Source organism: Dipteris shenzhenensis, chromosome 16, assembly GCF_047967505.1.
Source record: "Dipteris shenzhenensis isolate YYH24624 ecotype China chromosome 16, Dip_SZ_1.0, whole genome shotgun sequence".
NCBI lineage: Eukaryota > Viridiplantae > Streptophyta > Polypodiopsida > Gleicheniales > Dipteridaceae > Dipteris > Dipteris shenzhenensis.
In genome coordinates, this window is record NC_141611.1 from 44515944 (window position 1) to 44527893 (window position 11950).

The window sequence follows — 11950 nt, forward strand, 5'->3', positions numbered from 1 at the left end:
TGTGTCTGAACACATCATTTGACATTCGAACACACTCAATCCAAAACCACAAGTTATCCAAAAAGTTCAGTATGCTCCAGATAGGGTGAGTCCAGATAGAAGAGCTCTGTAAATCCAGATCTTCTAAGACACATGTAGGGACATCAGGGGTCAGAAGGATGCTGAAGACAGAAGCCATGCTCCCCCAAAGCTTGTAAATACAAGATACTAGCCCAATGGGCTGGAAGCACACCTAAAAGAGAACTTTACTGCATATCCTTACATCTTGTGTCTGAAAGCAGGCTTCCGCACATCTCACACTTCATGCCCTCAAAACTTCGACAAGCTCAAATATCCACGTTGCGGCATTCCAACTCTTTTATTCTCATAATGTCCCAATGTTTGAACAGAAAATGCACTTTTATCATAGTCTCCCAATGAACAATGGATTTTCAAACTGTTTCCCATGTATTATTTCGGCACATTCATTCAGAAGGTGAAGAAAATTGGCAGCTAAGAAGAAAGGCGTCATTCTTAAAGGGTCTAATTATACAAAAGCTACACTGCAGCAAGTAATTCAACCTCTTTGCTATTGGGAAGAGTGGTGTCTAAAAAATTGTTGCATTATACTTGCTCTCCTTCAAAAATAATTTCAGTTACAGGGCGAGAAAAGTAAATTTGTTTCTATACCAAAGAGAGGTCACCTGCAGGTGCAGACCTTTTCACCAATTTTGCCCAGAATTCGTTGGTCTCAGTTATAACCTTCAATGCATAATCCTGAATCAAAGCACCAACAAAGAAGACACTAGTTACAAATAGGAATGCTTCCTTGTTTCCTACAACTCATGCTGGGACCTAAAAAATACTGTGTAGAACTGTCAGAAAGTCCCTCCGCCTCTTTCATTTGATTATGTGGATTGGAGAAAAGGTTTTGAAAAGAGAAAGTGAGTTTTTAAGGTACTTAAAAATAACAAATCAGTCCCCCTCTGCTACTAGAGATTGGTACTGATAGTAATACCTGTGTCAATTGCCATAATTAAGTTGTCTACTTAGAGGGCAGGTAAAACCCCTTGGATGTCGACACAGGAATTTTTTTCACGACATCCCAAAGACGACAACTGAAGCTGCCATTGGTGGCCGCAGCCATGGCTTCCCCAGCTCTGCTGCTCGTGGGCTGCCTCACATGTACTCTTCATTCACATTTCCATTTGGGATGCCATGCTAAATGGGTTCATGTCGAAAAAGGCACTACAAGGAACCCCCAGCGTCATCAAGGCTAACTACACTGTCAGGACCTAGACCTGCCACGTCCAGGAACCAAAGTTCATGGTTTTTCTGACTAGTCTGCACTGTCTCAATAGCAGAATTCTTCTGAACCTCCGGCGTCTACTGAACATCCTGAACCTGTTGACCAACACCTTTTTTTCTCCCCAAAAAGAACAGAACCTTCTATTAGAAAACCTGTGAACATGGTACCGATCAGCTTTCCATGGGATTTGACCAATCAAAATGGGCAGCTGGCTGCTATGCAACCTGCTTCTCCGGATTCCAGCTCACTGCATACAGTACCCCAGAAACAGGTGCCAGCAGCTATGGTGGAGGGCTATACAACCATGGGCCCAACACCTAGTGAGGACATCATCAGGCCCGTTGCTGCTCCCATGAGGGGGTCTACGCCAATGAGCCCAGCTGATGTCATCTGTCAATGCAGGTCTAGGACAAGAAGGGCACCTCTGCCATCTATGTACTATAGCCTAGGATAGCCATAACCACTTGCCTAGATCCCACTGCCCCTTGTGGAAGGATCTACGCTCTTCTAACCAATGGTGCCACCTATCCTGCCCTTGCCAAAAGGGTGTAAGATTGATGATCCAGCTCCACCTCAATCGGCCAACTACTCTGGTTCTCTACCACTACACTGAGTATAAGACTCTATCGTCCCTCCTCTAAGTGACCCCCTCAAGCTGCTGCTGAAGAAGATCAAGTAGGGATTGTCGTGGTCCTATTGCAGGTAGAAGACTACAAGAGGAACACTTGTCTTGGAGAGCTTCCCAAACTAGCATGGATCTCTCTCTCTCTCTCTCTGTGGGTTTGCATGTGCTGTGGCGTGAGAGATTGAAGCTCTGTACTACTCTGTTGAATGGCATCAGCCGTCCAACTGGCCCACCCATCTTGCAAGGGTGACGACTTCCACTAGTCAAATCTGAGAAGTGGCCTGCTCGGCCTCCTCCTTGTGGAACACACATCTAGAATCCTCACCCCTTTTCTGGGAAAGGCCCTGTTGTGGCTGTTACAGATGTATTGTAGCAGGAAAGCGTTCTAACATCGTTGTACTTGGTAGAATGCTGATAGCCCCCCCCCCACCCCACCTACAACCAGAGCGTCCCATTGAAATGCACACCCCTGCTACCTCCCACTACCAAGGACAACATATTTAAGACTCTACCAGAAAGGACGTGTATACCTAGATGAGTCCAGGAACATGCCCAAACTCATCCTCTAAAAACAATAACATAGTGCAGTTTCAATCTCATGATAGTCACTCATAGGGTTGAAAACCATAAACTTCATCATGCATAGCAAGGACTAGCTACTATGACATACCCACTAACTCTACCAGAAAGGAAGTGTTTATCTCCAAATGTCTAGATGAGAACATGTGCTCTCGGAGCATGAGAATATTCACTAGCCACCCAACAAGGGCTCTATGCACCAATTGGCATAAGATCAGGTGACGCGGCTGTTGACGTGCCCGATCACGAAACTATAGTGTCTAGCTCATGGAGACGATGGAGGGGTAGCAAAGAAATCCTTCCAATGACCTGAAGCCTGTATGGTTGCTTCTGAGCATGTAGAATTTACTAGAGCCTTAGAGGGGGAGTAGTCCAGATCCATGCAACGCCACATGAGGAGGAAAGCAACGCCACACAGAGGAGCTGTGAGGCGGGAGCAGCTGCAAGGGAGAGGGCAAGGAGATTAGCTGCAAAGTGCAGGGGAGAAAAAAGGGATGAGCTGCGCAAGCTTGCGTAGGAATGAGGAGAGTAGGGCGGAGGAGAGGAACAGGTGGGAGAGAGCTTGGATGGGAGGCGGAGAAATCTCAGGGCTGGCTGAGAGAGTAGGTCAAGGGTGAGCTGTGATGGGAGGGGGGAGAGTGGGAGGGGAGAGGGGAAGGGCAGAGCAGGAAGAGAGGGGGAGGAGAGCTCAGGGCAGGGCGAGTAAGCTACAACGGGAGGGGGAAGAGTAAAATGGGAGGGAGTAAGCTCAGGCTGGGGGGACGAGAGCAGGAGAGGGAGAGAGCTCAGGGAGGGGTAAGAGAGCAAGGCAGGTTGAGCAGAGTGGGAGGGGGAGCGCAGAGCGGGAGGGGAAGCAGACAGGGAGAGCTGGCCGACGAGAGAGAGAGAGAGAGAGATGCAAAACTATCTTCTATATCTCACACGCATGACGGTTATTCGACTTCTAAATCTCACACGCATGACGGTTATTCGACTAAGTGTGGAAGCATAAAAGACTTGCTGAACTAAAAGGACGAGCTCATGGGTACTGAGTACTTGAAAGATACACAATGGGGCATGACATGAGAATCTTCTTGAATTGTTTAGGGGATTGATGCATGTGCCACATAGGCAGTGCATGCAGCCCACTAGGAGTGTGGAGTTCACGAGTGACTACCACATGGGATGCCCAGTCTTGGGCTTATGATTGGTCTGCCATACGGGCAGAAAATATGGCCAAATGTAATGGCCCTGTCCGCTGATGATAGCTCCTCCCCTGCCTAAAGAACCTCCTGCTGAAGAAGCCTGCAGCTTGTTGATGTTCTCGAAACCTGGGTACTAAGAATGAGACAGCAAGGTAATGGCCATGTCTCCTGCTGAAGAACCTGCAGCTTGTTGATGTGCTTCCGCATCATTAAGACTTTTAAGCACACGCAACTGCACTTCCAAGGAGACTTCTTCATGGGTAAGACCCGGTTGTATACACAAAGAGGCCAAACACTCCCAAATTCCTCTGGCCAGCGTCATACGTTTTATGTGATTGATCACTGGGGGCATGCAGTAGTTGAGGAAGATGAAGGAGCGTGCACAGCATTGGCACGATCCCATAACTGTGCCAGGGTTTCCCGCTCCTTCCAAACTGTCAAGGTAAGGTCCTCCTCCGGATCTGGCCTTGGAACTCCAATTAAGATGAAATCAGTCAAGTCATAAGACTGCAAACAGACTCCATCATTACATTCCAAGTGCCATAGTTGTTCCCGTCCAGCTGACAGTCCACCAGGAACATATGAAGGATGGGAATCTTCACAGGCTTCTCCACCATCTCAAGCAAATCTACCACCTCAGGGGGGTGAACTTGGTCTTATGAAGGAAAGGTGGGTGGGTTCAAAACGGAAGCAGTGGCTGCACTTGCTTGTAAGGAGGCTGTCCAGCAGTGACACCATCCTTCTGGCTGCTTCTCCATATCCCATATGGCCCGATCCTGCTCCAATCAGCAGCAAACACCTACAGTCCTGCGGGCTCTCTCCGTCTCCAGGCTTCAAACGAATTTGGGCTCTTGATACCATGTCAAAATATGCTACAGAAATGAGGCGTTAGGAGAGAGCCGGCGTGCGAAGGGATGCAAGAGAAGAAGGTGCACAAATAGGTACACTCTGCTTTATACACTGGAAGAAATCCAATACAGCTGTGGGCAAAATGGCACTACTTATAGGTGGGAAGGAGGCCACCTGGTCGGTCTGTTTAACCAGGCCGACTGGCCTGTTTGGCTGGTCAGCTGGCCCAACCCAGCTGGTTTGCCGGCCCAAGTTCCAACCGAGCAGCTCACCTGGTCGGTTGGCTTCCAGCCTGTTCCAGCCCCTACACCTTAGCCTGCCTAGTCCTAGAAAAAAACCGTGGAAAATGAAAAAACTACCATCCTTGGAGAGGCACACGCACAATAATAGCCTCTCTCCCTATGGTACAGACAGGAGATGAACAGGAATCTAACATGACTAGCACTAGGCTACCTACATCTAGAGAGCAGTAATATATTCGGGCTTGTCTATGTTGCTATGTTATATGAGTCTTGTCTATCATGTATACTCATCTGCACATGTTTGTAGTGAGATCTGAGAGTAGTGAGGAGCCTTGGGACCATCATATTCCGTTGCAGGAGTAAGGTTTGCTGTCCTATTTCTAACATGGTATCAGAGCCCAGATGTTCTACTCACGCAGTCTACTCCAACGACTGGAGGAAGGAGGTCCTTTGCTCGAGAGCAGATGGCTCCCGGATCTAACACAGTTTGGTGCAAAGGAGTAGGATTTCAGCTTATTAATATGATCTACTCCTTTAGCTTCACGTATGCCTATCCCCATCATAAGGGAGGCAAGTTTCCATTGTCAAAGGTAAAGAAATGAAGCCACATCATGGCAAGAACTTGGACGCTCGGCCCAAATAATAACCAAGCGGTTGGAAGGCTGCTGCTCAGTCTCATGTACCAGGCCCTACTGCCAGTCTCTTCCTAACCAAGCTGCTGTTCCATCAGCAATAGTAGCATAAAAGATAGTTACTCCAAAAACTGAACCCAAGAATATAATCAATAACCCCAACAAAAGCTTCTGCAGTGTAGGCACTTGCTCATGTTAAGTGGCCTTCACCAATATTCATAGACTCATCTCCTGACCTCTAATCACATTTTGGAGGCATGGTGTCTCAAGAACGGTCAAATACTAGCATGGTGTGAAGAAAAGTCCCAACACTGACAGACATGGCTTACCCCACAAGTAAAATTCGAGGTGCCAAAGGCTGTAAATTGATATGCACCTAGTACTCGAGTGAATCAAAGCCCCAATCGGTGGAAAGACAGCTCAATTTATCTTGATGAAGAAGCTCCAAGTGGAAAAAATGACGATGGAGCTGCTGTAAGATGTTAAAGCAGGCATCATGTGGCTATGGGTTTGTTGCACAATGTGCTTTTTAAAAAAAGAGGTTGGGATACTATTGCAGTTTGGGGTAGAAAAGACTGTTACAACTACGAACAGACAAGACACCTAGGAAACCCTAGACCCCAAGGCAATTAGAATAGCAAGGAATCAAATAAAGGGTTAAATTACCCTAACCTAATCAAAACTATCCAACATTGGTCAGGTTGGAAAATAAGCCTAACAGCTCAATTAGCTTGGAGAAAAGAACATTAGGCTTACTTCAGCTTGGCGAAAAGAACCTTAGGCTTCCTTCAGCTTGGAGAAAAGAAAGCAGCAGGTGATTGCAACACAGGTAGCACAATATATCATACTAATGGGACAATCAGGAACAACCCACATGCATGTTCCGTGCAAACCGACTGCTTGGTTGAGTTCCAAGTAACGAAGTTACAGGAATTAAGAGTATTAAGTTTTTCCAAAAAGGGAACCCAAATGGAAGGAGTTCCCATTGTTGGGATCACAATGCCCTATGCACATTCCCAAGTGGCATTCCCAAAGCCCTTGTTACTGTACTACAGACAGTATCAAGGTTTCTTCAGCACTAGAAACTGTCAGGCTCTTATGACTTCTGTTCCGCTCAGATGCAAACATGTACAGCCTATAAAAGTGAACATTAGTAAGACAGTACGCTCCAAGACCTGTAAAAGATACCCAGTCAAGTAAGCCTCCGAGATTACTGGGACCATCTCCAATGGGAACATCACGTGGTATCCTGTCAAAGTGTTTTTTATCTGGTGGGGAATTCTCTGATAAAAATGGATTGATGGTACCATTATGGATTAAATGGTAAAAAATATATATCTAGATGAATCCACAAACTCATCCTCTAAAAACACAACATAGTGCAGTTTCAATCTCCTGATAGTCACTCATAAGGTTGAAAACCATAAACTCCATTACGCATAGTAGGGACTAGCTACTATGACATCCCCTGACGTCATCAAGGCCCAACAGTGGGTGTGGACCACAGTATAAACATATGCTCTTACACATACAAATTCACGCACCCACACACACTTTTGAGCATCCATTTATACAAAGTCTTCGTACTGAGTTTCTGCTGGCACTCCAGAGGTGAAGGGCAGACTCAGCCATGACGAAGGCTAGCACTAAAGGATTGATGGTACAGTTGTGGATTCAATGGTAAAAAAACGCTTTCTCAAACCAGCTACCTTATTCTAAAACCAACTTAAGTTGCCAGAACGACAGAACAGAAGATAATGCCCTAACAGAAAATGCCCACCTTGCCCGCAGCCTTATTACCAAGTCCAAACTTGTTGGCAGGTTTTCCATCTGGTATTTTGTAATCTCTAAACCAATCTCGAATGGCAGTCAGGGTACCCTGAAACACAAAGCTACAGTGTGAAGACATTTCCACCTAGCAATCTAATAGAACAGTTATACAAACTCCACAGAATCCGGACTGTCCTTTAAATCGTTTACATGGGAATACGAGCAATAAAGCTTCATATGCGCTTTCTCGTGTAAGCTTAAGAAAATACGCGAACTTTCAGTGATTGGACTTCGGAAGAGTAACATGCGTACCGGGAAATGTTCTTCAACATCATTAGCATCGTTCACTAGCGCAGCCTTTGGATCGTCCATGGAGATAGCTACGACCTTCCAGTCTAGCTCTCCTTCGTCAATCATGGCCAAAACAGCTAGCGGCTTTACCCGAAGAACCTCTCCGATTTTTGCCTTTCTTTCGCCGATTTCAACAACATCCACTGTTTCAACAACGTCAACACTTTCAACCCTTTTGCTCCCGAATCCGGATGATAACTTAGACTAAGCAGATGCTTCATTCACCTGGGTCATTGTCGCCGAAGGCTCCTTCTACTTCTACATTAGCATGGGAAGGATCTTCCCAGGTCTGTGGCAGAAGCCCATAATTCCAATTGATGTTATATCTGTCCAAAGCGTCCACACTACGACTTAGTCAACCGGGTCATGGCACGTAAAATTAGCGAGAAAAAAGCGCACACACAAAAATTGAAGCTCAGAAAACACTACGGAGAGCCAAAGAGGTGGCAAGGAACAAGTGACGTACGGGTAAAATCGTAATTTTCCTTTCTTTGTATCCTGCTTTATTGGCGTGTAAGGTTCCTCAGTAGCCACTTCCATTTTGGCACTGCTTTCCTTGGGTATCTCGACCACAAAATGAAGCAAGCCGTCACCGGCGTGCAGTGGGATATCGTGCCATGGCGATATCTGCACGGCGTCGGAGTCAGGAAAACAAACCCAAAAAATTCCAGAACTCGCAAAATCCAACAAAGATGTGAAAGCATCGAGCAAGCACGATAAGGTTGGACTTTTGGCCACGCATGGCTGACCTTCTTGCCAAGAGCATTGGAGAAGAAGACGCGGTACTCTAGGGTTTCGGGCTTGCCCTCTTCTTGGAGAGCGAATTGGGGGAGCTGGAGGGAAGCGACCTGGCAACGGGGGGAGGAGGAGTGGGAAGCGCGGCAGCTATGGAGGGAGAGGCGAGAGGAGGAGAGGGGAAGGAGGTGGAGCTTGGAGTTACAGAGGAGGGAAGGGGGAGACGGGGGGTGAATGAGAGCTCGCATCGCCATAGCCATAAGCTGGCTCTGCTGCACAAAAGGATTGACTAGCAACAACTCAAAGAGGTTGAACAAGATTATGATTTTCAAGAAGAACAAGAAGAAGAAGAAAATGCACCATGGTGGAGAATCTCTAGTGGAATATTTGATGAGTGGTTGGTTTGGAACTTGCTTGGGTTCAAACTTCACTCACCTCGGTTCACTCCTCATCTCGCCCTCGGTTCACCCGAGTCGATCATTCATCCTCACCACATCGGTTCCCCCACGTCGATTTCGTTTTGGGAATCATTGTGAATCTCACCCTCAGTTCACTCACCTCGCCTCACCCGAATCTCAAGTGGAATATGTCCTCAGTGGTTGTTTTGGGGGTTCCCTCACCTAGCTTTCACTTGGGAATATGTGATCAATGGTTGGTTTTGGCCTAGTTTTCCCTTGGGAATCATAATAATCTCCCTCTGTTCTAGTGTTCACTGAAAACTTGTAAACTATATACAATGAACCTACAACATTTTCATTTTCACCTATACAAATACATTTTCTCGAATTTGTAACATCTGCAAAATTGCAAGCAATTTATTATATGTTTTAGCTAAAAGATCTGCAGATTCTGAAGAAAAACCTCCGAAAATTTGAAACTCGAAGTTTTGTTATTTGTTGAGAAAAATGTTTTCTGTGAAAATTGCTCGATTCACTCTCAAGTCCATCATCGCATACTGATCTCACCCGCAGTTCACTCACTTGGGTTATCGTCATTCCATCCTCATTCGTGTGCGTCTCATTGTTGCTTGCCCCATCTTATGTGAACACAATGGCCTTCCACACACCTCTTGCACCCACTCACGTCATCTTCTTGTGGATGTTACCCTAACTTGACCATGGTTTTGAGCTTAACACTTATATCATCAACACTATGACACTCTTCACTATTCACACTTCTCAACTATGCAACTTGATCAATCGCTCGAATGCACTTTGCCAACCCTATGTCACATTCATTGCCCACCTCTCCATAGATAGCCTCCACCTCAACAATATTTATCACAATCACACAACACGAAGCCCACATGAGAATAGCCTTCATGATTGAGACATACGGGACTAAGAGGAATCTATGCCCTTTGTTTAATAGAAGTTTTAGCTTCAATTAGTATGAACAAACTAATAGCTACCTGCAAGGGTCGTATGAACACACATCTAGAAGAACATAAAAAGGCCATCTCATGCATGAGACGTGAACCAAGGGGCCTAGCAAAGCCAAAATCGTGTGCTAGGGATTTCAAGTTTATGTTATTTAACTAGTGTTGACTCTAGACCATAGTCAAGCTAAGTTTATGTTGTTCATCCATTGTTGACTCTATACCATAGTCAAGCCAAGTAATGTGGCAATGGCAATTAGAAGTCACCCAAGAGAGAATAGAAAGAGGAGAGGAGCAAGAGATAACAATGTGGTCAAATCAACTCCTTGCTAAGCAATTTGTGCCAAACACAAATATGATACGATTTAGCAAACCAAGAAATCATATTTTTGATAAAAAAGATGATTGTTGATACAATCATGGACCTTAAGGCCAAGCCTAACACGGATAATAAAAATAAAGAAGGTTGTTGACCTTACAAATATTAATGCTAAGAGAACAAGAATTTTGTAGGCCTCGAAGGCTTTGACCTAGTGTGTTTGGGCATTGGATTTCCAACGCTCTATCATGGTTTTGGAGACACCAACCTTAGAGGCTTCCATAGTAGTTCTAGGAAGAGCCTATGTTTGAGGGTAAAGCCTCTCATGCTCATGCAAGGTGGGTTGGTAGGATTAAAGGTGAGTGGGTGGAAAAAGAGAGGGAAAGAAAAAGAACTTTGTAGGCCTAGGTGTGAATCTCTCTTTAGAGAACTAGTGATGGTTATCGTCTTAGAGTCTTGTAAAGGCACTCAAAAGCCTCAAATCACATCATGGCTCTCAAGAGCGCCTCCATCCATCAACTTACCTCTTACGTAAGGCTTTTGATCCCCACCATGTATTCCCCTTCCAAAAGTATAGTTCTTAGATTCACCCTTTCTTTCTTTTAGGGAAATGAATTTGCATGGCATTTGGAAACAATGCTAGCAAAACACTTTTTTCCTAGCCAATAAGGACACTCTCCAAGTCAAGTTGGTTTTTTCATCTCAAACATACACATTTGCGGTTTTCGTATTAAATTATTCAAAATCTTAGCAAGTATTCTAAAGACATGAGAAAATTTGGCCAGCTTTTCTCAATTATAACTAGTGCAATATACACTCAAGAATGGTTTTTTAATAGCACTGTTTGGAAAGCCCTGCCTTTCAATGCCCTATTACTTGACAATATCTATCCCCAAGCTACGAGAGTTGCAAAAACTACCCCCAAAGCTAGGAGAACCCTTTTGAGGAGCCCTTACAACTAATTCTAAAAACATTTTTAACCCTATACCTCCCTCATCTACAGTTATTGTGTTTGCATCATTCTCTTTCCAAGTTGCCATGTAGATATACACTTATTTGGCAAGTGGGCCCTAGCCAATTGATTTTACTTCGCTTAGCATGTGGTGAAACCTAGTGAGCTTGCATGATGAAAACTAGAAAGCTTTTGTGTACTAGAACAAGATCACTTGTACATTCAACACCCCGTAAATTTGTTGGCTTCAAAGACCATTATTCGTTGGGATTCTTTCCAAAATAGCCTTGTATGACACTTCACTATCTACATTGTAAACTAGTTAACCACTATGCATTACTTAGAATAAAGGTGCCATGCAATACCTACATTATTGTTACATAATTTTTAAAGTCAAAGATTCCATTGCTTCAGCCATCTGCATCATAATTCATAAGTGAAGCTACCAATGATTACCTTGGTCACTAGCATTGCCCCATAGAGATGCACCTTCACAAAGCAACTTCAAAATTGTAATTGCTTGAACAATCAAATGTGATAATGTTAAAATTAGACAAACATTTATTTCTTTATCTCTCAAGTGAAGTGAAAAGGATCATAAATGCACATGGATGAATGATGCTAACACCAAAGAAGGCAAGCTACTAAAAATGAGAAAATAAATTTTAAGATAATGAATTGAAAATTTGACAAGGTTTGTGATGCCAAGGATAAATGCAAAGGTAGACTATAGAACATGATCCATATTTATTAATGCATTTGTAGAGTCCAATGAATGGACACAAGAACATGATTTGTGCATTTAAGAGCATTCCTTATTTTGTTGATGAATCTTTTGCTTGACCTCAACAATTATTTGTGTGTGCATGCATGTGTGTGTGTTTAGATTAAAAAGTCCCATGAATAATTGAGCCATACAATTACTTCCATTAATTGGATAAAAAGTAAAAAAAGAAAAACATATAAGGAAAAAATGTTTGAGACATCCAAGTTGAAAAAGTTCAACAACTAGATTTTGCAAAAAGTTTGACCAAAATTAAGAATTT

At 44.2% G+C, this 11950-nt stretch overlaps 1 protein-coding gene across 1 annotated transcript; it reads right to left on the reverse strand.

The window, feature by feature from the left end:
- Positions 1 to 507: 507 nt before the first annotated feature.
- Positions 508 to 8594, reverse strand: PPA6 (pyrophosphorylase 6). Its single transcript, XM_087387477.1, has 6 exons — positions 8270 to 8594; positions 7987 to 8147; positions 7746 to 7846; positions 7482 to 7663; positions 7180 to 7278; positions 508 to 756 (listed from the first exon to the last, which is right to left on the reverse strand). The coding sequence occupies exons 1-6, from the start codon at positions 8513 to 8515 to the stop codon at positions 664 to 666; spliced, it is 882 nt and encodes a 293-aa protein (XP_087243603.1). The 5' UTR covers positions 8516 to 8594; the 3' UTR covers positions 508 to 663.
- Between the last annotated feature and the right edge of the window lie 3356 nt (positions 8595 to 11950).